This window comes from Xiphophorus couchianus, chromosome 16 (assembly GCF_001444195.1).
Source record: "Xiphophorus couchianus chromosome 16, X_couchianus-1.0, whole genome shotgun sequence".
In the NCBI taxonomy this organism is placed as follows: Eukaryota; Metazoa; Chordata; class Actinopteri; order Cyprinodontiformes; family Poeciliidae; genus Xiphophorus; species Xiphophorus couchianus.
The window spans coordinates 9,734,569-9,742,806 of NC_040243.1; the positions used below are offsets into that span (position 1 = coordinate 9,734,569).

The window sequence follows — 8,238 nt, forward strand, 5'->3', positions numbered from 1 at the left end:
TACAGGACAAACAACCATGCACACACACACACTCACACCTAGGGAGAATTTAGAGAAACCAATTGACCTGACAGTCATGTTTTTGGACTGTGGGAGGAAGCCGGAGTACCCGGAGAGAACCCACGCATGCACAGGGAGAACATGCAAACTCCATGCAGAAAGACCCCGGCCGGGAATCGAACCCAGGACCTTCTTGCTGCAAGGCAACAGTGCTACCAACTGCGCCACTGTGCAGCCCGGAAACAAATCAAGGATGAGAAAAATAATTTGAATAGTTGATTCAGCTGAAATATTTTAAGACAAAATAAAAGGATTTTAAATGTGCAAATCTTGTCACATTATTTCTCATTCATCACCTTCACATTGCTCCTCCTGCCCAGAAAAGCTAGATTTTCCAGATTTCAGTGCATAGCCAGCGTTACAGATGCAGTAATAACTTCCTTGTGTGTTTATACATGATGCATTCAGACCACAAACATTTTCATTTTTACATTCATCTGTATCTGTATTAGCAGAGGGAAGGAATGTTAAAAAATTATCGACTTGGAGATGAAATGCAAAAAAAAATAATACAACTGGTTTTTCTTTCATCATAAAAACTATTTACTTTTACATTCGGCAGAGTCTTTAGCAGTAAAATTCACAGCTTTTGTTGATGACCTGAAACCCTCCTTACACTGGCAGTAGTAGCTGCCATCTGTGTTGAAACAGTTTGTATTTTTTCCACATATTTCAGCATTGACTGCACATTCATTGAAATCTTTGTCAGGAAAAGAAAAATGTGAAAAGTAATTATAGCATGAAGTAATGCTTGGCTTAATACTGAAATTGATATTCATGTGAAAAAGAGAAATGATCAAAAATAAGAATGATTTTTGTAAATTAAATAAAAATAACTCTTTATATCTGTCTGTATGAGAAGGGGGATGGAATGTAAAAATACTTGAGAACACAAATAAATTTTCACCTTACACCGTGTTGCAAATTATTATGCAAATTGGATTGTGTGTCCGGGCTCTTTGAATCACTATAATTAATTTCAGAGAGCTGGGTTGATTAGTTTGTCTGGTGAGCTCAATTAAAGGAAATCTACTTAAAAAGGATGTTCCACATTATTAAGCAGGTCACAGGTTTCAAGCAATATGGGAAAGAGAAAAGATCTCTGCTGACAAAAATCATCAGATAGTGTAGTACCATATGACAAGGTATGAAAACATTTGATATTTAACAAAAACTGAAGCGTTATCGTACTGTGAAGAGATTTGTGGCTGATTCAGAACAAAGTTTGTACAGATAAAGGCATAATGAGGAAGGTTTCTATTAGACAAATTCATCGGATTAAGAGAGCAGCTGTAAAAATGACCTTACAAAGCAGCAAACAGTTATTTGAAGCTACTGGTGCCTCTGGAACCTCAAGGTGGAGGATCCTACAGAGGCTTGCGGTGCATGAACCTACTATTCGGCCACCCCTAACCATCATTTGCATTAACCATTAAAAATATCTGAGAAAATACTGCTTGCCTAATAATGTGGAACATGGTGTAAATGCAAAGGAAAGCAAACTAACACAACTGTGCAGGAAGTCATTGTGTTACCTCTGCATGTGACGTTGTCATGGCCATGAAATATTTCCACTCCAGTAGAAGAGGCAAATCCATTTTTACAGCTGCAGGTGTAGTTGGACATTGTGTTTTGACAAGAGGCATTAGGTCCACAGATGTCTTTGTTGTCAGAACACTCATTGATATCTTTTTTGAAACAGAAAAGAAAATAACAATTATAGGAAATGATGGATGAAATCTGGTTGTTTGTCATTTCTAATTAAAAACTATTTACCTGTGCATGTGAAAGCAGCAGCAGTAAAATTCACAACTTTTGACCTGAAACCTTCCTTGCACTGGCAGTAGTAGCTGCCATTTGTGTTGAAACAGTTTGTATAGTTTCCACAGTATTCAGGTTCTTCACACTCATTGACATCTTTGTCAAGGAAAGAGAAATGTGAAAAGTTATTAAAGCATGAACTGATGTTTGGCTTAATACTGAAGTTGATACTAATGTGAAGAAAGAACAAGAATGATAAAAACAACAATAATTTTAGTAAACAAAGAATAAAACTCAAAATGATGAGGCATGATAAAGAACAATGATAGGTATTTTCCTTTCGAACCTAAATAAAATAAAGAACCACAGACAACGTATATGAATTTTACATGTAGCTTTTGCAAAAGGAGAAAACTCTATTGAACTTCTCCTCCGATCCGTTCTACAGAGTGTTCTGGTCTGCTCTCACAAAAACTCCTCTTTTATTGTCAAAGAAAAACAGGCAAGGGGGCAGTCAGGAAAACAACAGAGGTCGTAAAGCTTCTAACCTAAACATCTAACAACAACCCCCTTCCAGATGTGATATCTGATCAAAGGTCTGAGCCCGGTTCAAATCTCGGTCAGTACTGTCAAGAAAACAAAATACGACTCACAGGTATAAACTAAATTAGGAGGTGTTCTTGTAAAAAGATTTAAGGTCTGAGAAACTTAGTGTTATCTATTTCTCGTAAAGTTGAACAGACAGTAGTGACCTCCATACACACGTAAGGAAGAGAACACTTTAAACAGAAAATCACAATGATCTATAGGCTGAATGTAAACTAAAGTAAGAATAAAATGATAATACCAAAAAATCTCTAACAAACAAAGTCATTGTAAATAGGGACCTGCACATGTGTTGCATATATGTGTCTTTAAAGAAAGTTACGTTTTATTACATACCAACACAGTTGTGGTCAATCGATATGAACCCTATAGAGCAGGATGTTTGTGTTTGGACAGTGAGAAGAGAAAGGATCAAAGCTGAAAAACAAGCACAAAGTGTCACTCATTACTGCAGCTTATCACATTTAGACTATTTCACCTATTGCTACTGATAACTACAATTACTAAAGGATACAGGGTGTTTTAGAAAGGTTTCACAATTCAGTAAGTCAAAACATGAGAGCTAGAGATATGATGAATTTTGAGATGGACACACTGAAAAAAACTAATTATTTTGGCTTGATTTTCTCACTGTGTATTGCCTCCTTCTATAAGATATCTCAGGATAATTTTCACATAAGTATCTGGAGTACTGCATTTTGAATACCGTACTTTGCCTTGTGAATAATAACACAGTATACAACGTTCTGACTGCATTGTCAGTACTTTGTAGTTTCCTGAATGACTATGTGGGTGTGATTCAGAGTATTTAAAACAGGAAGGGAGAATGTTTATGCTGGTCAGTCCACGAGCTTTGCTAGTGATAATCCTTAAAATTAAATGTTAAATATATTCTTAATCAATTTATTATTTATGATGATGTCTGGTTGCATTACAAGTTTTTTGTTCAGAACATATTTTCTGAAGGAGATTTCTCTTAATAGTGTTTTCAATCTAAGTGGATAGTTAATAAAAATAACTACATGGTTAATAATAAAATAAAAGTGTTAAAAGAAATTACAGTTTGTAATTAGGGAACTTTACTATATACAATTTGGCTTTCAGATTAGCACAGAGCAAATAACAACACTGCAGTATACAACATAATATGTTGGGATTTTTACAGAGGAGATTAAATCTTAGATCACCGTTCAATAATCCTGGATCTAATAAAAACATTCAGGGGATTTTGAGAAACAGAATGTGTCAGTTGTTGCTTCTTGTTGCTAGTGGCATAAAAACAGAGTTCTTCCACTGAGGTCAGCTGACTGGTGTTTGTGGTTATGTTGGTAAGAAATAACGTGAATACTGGCAGATGAGGTCATAGTGTTTAATTCACTTTTAGTTGAATGAACAACTTAAAGATTGTTCTCAAATGTGTTTTTGAGACTAAAGCTGTTACGTAACTCTGCTACATCTAAAGTAAAGTTACCAATTTAAATTTATAGTTGACAGAGGACTTTTCATTTTGCAGTGAGAGCTGAATATTTAACAAAAATACATATAAAATAAGTATAATCGAGCTTATTTGAAGATAACTTGAAATTAGATCCTTATTAGATGACTAATAAATTCATGTTTAATTAAGTAAGTAATCACAAAAGTTAGAGCACTGGTTTATCTGTAGTGTTTCTTGTGGCAAATGATAATACAATATAATATGTTTTACACCCTTGAAACAGATGATAATCCATTCATGTCCAAATTAATGCCAGATGTGACTCACCCAGTATCAAAACAGTCCACGTGGCTCTCATGGTGATGAGGAAAGCAATGTCCAGACGAGTGTTTAAAAAGTCACAACAACTTGAGAATATTTCAACATTCAGATCGTCTGATGCTCTCTTCTTTGGTCCAACTTGAACAATTTTCAAGCCTTACAAACTGGAAATTGAAAAAAAAAAATAGATCTAACTGCATAAGTTAATATCTATGAAAAAGCAAAGTGGCTACTTTCCACGTCACTTCTGTCAGATTATCAATGCCTCTTTGTATAAAACTGCATCTTCTCTTAGTTTCCCCTCTTGATCTTGCCTCTCCTTTCTCTTCTACTGTCAGACTGGTCTCTCTGTTGTGGTGACCTGCCAGGCAACGGTAAAACTTTAAAAGAGGATCTCTCTCTTTCTCACTCACTCACTCTCTTGCTCTCTCTCTCTTCGCATCATGCCACCGACTCTGTGGTTTGTACAACTTTTCAGGAACTGATGTACTTGTTAAGGTGTGGAGGCAGAGATAGGATGTAGTTATGACAGCTTACTCACATTTGAATGCATGCCATAAAGACATCACCTAAAATCGTGTTTTCACAGATAATTTCTTTCTCCGTTAGCCAGCTCTCATCGCTGGTTGCCGTGTTGGCGTCTGATTGGGGGACACACAGGGTTAAAAAAAGATTGAGACTTTCACACAGTTCATTGTTCTGTGGAGTCCCGCTGTCTGACTCACCCTCCCAAAGGCACACGGCCTCCTGACTATGATGATGACACATATATGGCTTCAGCCTAAGATTGCTTCTGATTCAGACAATGCTGCTGCAAATAAGCTACACAAAAAAACTAAAAGCAAAAGATGTACAAATCTTTTAGTCAATATGGTTGCAATTCTCCATTTTTTACAGCAAAAATTTATAACATGGCAATAGCTTGTCTAGTCACAAGATGTTGCATGTCTTAGACATGTTATCAGGACTAACTGTGGTTAACAAAGTTTTTTTTTTTTTTAAGCCTGAGCGATCTTTGCAAACTGATCTTGTGGATTAGCTGCAGTGAAAATGTTGATTCGATGTCTTTTGAAAAAGAACACAGCTGGTGTGATACATGTTGTATTGGAAAAAGGACCCATTCAGTCAAACGCATAAAGTATTAAAAAGAAACTGAAGAGAAACAAGAAACTCTCTGTGATAAATATTGACTGCATGTGGTCACAGTGAAACATTATGAAGAATTTCAAGAGAGTCAGACTCTATTAATACTTTTGTACTTCAGCTTGTTTTGTTTGGGATGCTGCTTTGAGAACCATTTCAGATAAGGCGCAGTACTGATACTTCCCTTACACACTATTCAGGTCTTTTTCAGGTCTGAAGCTGCTATATAGAAAAACTATACAGACGGCATTGACATTATTTAAAAATCATTTTGATCAGATATGTTAATATATACAAGCGGCAGTGACATAAGCAAAACAAAACATAAACCATAAACAGTATATCAGAATCTCAGACAAAATGTCACTAATACATTAATACAGATTTTTGTAACAAAAGCCAAAGAAATATGTAGCATATTATATGCTGTTATATATATTAGCATATATAACTCTTTAAAACACAAATTGTAATGGCTAATGTATTGCGCTATCCAGAAGTATTCAACAATATCTAATTTCTTTCTGTTTTGCTCCCAAACTGTCAGAATTTCTTGTATTTGTATACAGTAGGTCTCAAACAATATTTCTCCAGGTTTTCTAAAAGTCTGTTAGGGTTTTTGTGGGAATATGGGTTTCTTCTTCACTCCTTTTCTGCTCAGTACCATTTTAAGTCTGTTTGACCAGCCAATGAAAATTTGAACCAAATGGATGAAATACTCTTGAAATAGAATATAGAGAACTGGGTAACCAACTTCTTAAATAACCTATTCTAAAATTAGATCTTTTGGTTGTTTGGTATTAACAGCTAATCATAACGGTACAACATGTTCTCTTTTATGAACTGAATCATTAAACAAATACCAAATATACCATAACTCAATTTGTTGGCTGATCAGCTAAAGGATGGTGCATACATGTCAGGCTTTTTTTAAGACATGTCTTTCAGATTCTGTCAGATACTTTCAGATCTGATATACAGTAGATAGCTCTTTAGATCTCAAAGTTGCTTTTTTCCACCCTTGTTCCATTTCCTCTTTTTTTAAGAGAAGGCGTTATAACATAAGGTCAAAGACCGGACATAAACAAAAAGGTGTTGCCAAAGAGAATGACTGAGACGATTGAAAATGACTATGAAGAAATTAGACTTATTCCCAGGCTATAGACTAACCCTATTGTCAATATGCCAAAATATACTTGCCTGTTTACTGTATGATAAAGAACAAAACCAATGTTAATCGTTAGAACTATCAGTCTTCTGAACTTTAATTACAAGTTATGGGTACTTTTCCTAATGTTAGGCTCTGCTGCGTCCAGGCTTTGTCTGGATGCCTGGGAATGAAAAAACAAGAGTCAAAATTAATAAAAAAACAAACAAACAAAACAGTGTTAGTAAAAATATACTTTTTTTTCACTTAAAAGCTCTTAAGTCACTCAATGACTTAAAACCCTGAATATGTGAATGTGACTTTTCAGCGATTCTCAGGTTCTGTTCCAAAATTACATGTGCCCACCTTGTTCTGTGTCTGAGAGATGCCTGCGAGAAAGATAAGAGTTTCTATAAAGAGGCTGATGCAGAGGTGCAAGTGGATGGTTGTTGTTGGGCTTTTGATAGACCGGATCATTGAGAAGGTCAGGATGCAGAAGAACAGGCAAATTAATGAAAGGGATAGGCCTATCCAGGAGATCAGCTGCAACTCAAAAGGGAGACAGAATTCCAATATTTAAGCATTTAAAGACTCAAATGGAAGAGTTGCACACTGAGGAATAAGAAACGTCATATTTGGAATAACTATGAAGTAAAGGAAGTAGAACCTCTATGTCATAGAGAGCCATGATCTGCCCAGGTGGTTACAGGAACACACAGTGTGTTTTGGGTTAGACTCCGCCACGCTGCAGCCGCGATCAGACCACGGACCTCCATCCTTAGTGGAATCCCTTTTTATATTTTTACAGCTGCAGGTGTAGCTAGGATTTGTGTTTTGACAAGAGGCACTGGGTCCACAGATGTCTTTGTTTTCAAAACACTCATTGATATCTTTTTTGAAACAGAAAAGAAAATAACAATTATAGGAAATGATGGATGAAATATGTTTTTTTGTTATTTCTAATTAAAGACTATTTACCTGTGCATGTGACAGGGTCTGTAGCAGTAAAATTAACAACTCTTGACCTGAAAACCTCATTACACTGGCAGTAGTAGCTGCCATCTGTGTTGAAACAGTTTGTATTTTATCCACATATTTCAGCGTCGTCTGCACATTCATCGTCATCTTTGTGGAGGAAAGAGAAACGTGAAAAGTTATTACAGCATGAACTGATGTTCGGCTTAATACTGAAATTGATATTGATGTGAAAAAAGAATTTAACATTTTGTTAAATTCTTTTCTGTCTTGCCCTACAATTAAAATATTCTAATAATTAACTTCAAATCAAACAAAGATTATACAACACTAGAACATAAAACTAAGATTTCAAAGGGTGTTTAACAGTTACTCTCTTTAGTTTAGGGAAGAGCTGATGTGATGAGCAAATATTGTATTGACATCTGGCTGGAAAAACTAAATCAAGCAAATATGGAGGTGACTTGCTCAAGGCATTCTTATAAACAAATAAATTAAATCCAATGTTGCTGGCTTATTTGTAATGGTGAAGGCTGTGAGAGCAAAATATAAAGTTCACAAAGGTGGTTCCTGAAGACAAAGTTTGTGAAGCACAGTAAAATATTGAATTCATGCAAAAGAGAACTGACTTTGCTACAAGCTGTCACCACTGCTACAAACGGATGGTTTCATGAATCTTTATGTATAGTTGCACAAACTAAAAATAAATGGTTACCCTCTGGGATGAACTCACTACGCAAAGCTCACTGATATAGTGGGTGCTTGCAACAATATTTCACACTTTAAA

At 35.6% G+C, this 8,238-nt stretch overlaps 1 protein-coding gene across 4 annotated transcripts in view; it reads right to left on the bottom strand.

Moving 5' to 3' along the window:
- adgre5a (adhesion G protein-coupled receptor E5a) overlaps positions 1–7,615 on the bottom strand; it is a 12,338-nt gene extending 4,723 nt beyond the window's left edge. Inside the window, exons 1-5 of one of the 4 annotated variants that reach the window (XM_028043169.1) lie at positions 4,193–4,632; positions 2,764–2,844; positions 1,837–1,977; positions 1,596–1,748; positions 357–503 (exon numbers count right to left, since the gene is read on the bottom strand). In XM_028043169.1, coding sequence (XP_027898970.1) covers positions 357–503; positions 1,596–1,748; positions 1,837–1,977; positions 2,764–2,844; positions 4,193–4,223 — 553 coding nt within the window. In that variant the 5' untranslated portion in view covers positions 4,224–4,632. Of the gene's footprint in view, positions 1–356; positions 504–1,595; positions 1,749–1,836; positions 1,978–2,763; positions 2,845–4,192; positions 4,633–7,454 lie in introns of those variants that run through there. The other 3 variants (XM_028043170.1, XM_028043171.1, XM_028043172.1) reach the window with 3 other exon arrangements.
- Positions 7,616–8,238: the final 623 nt, after the last annotated feature.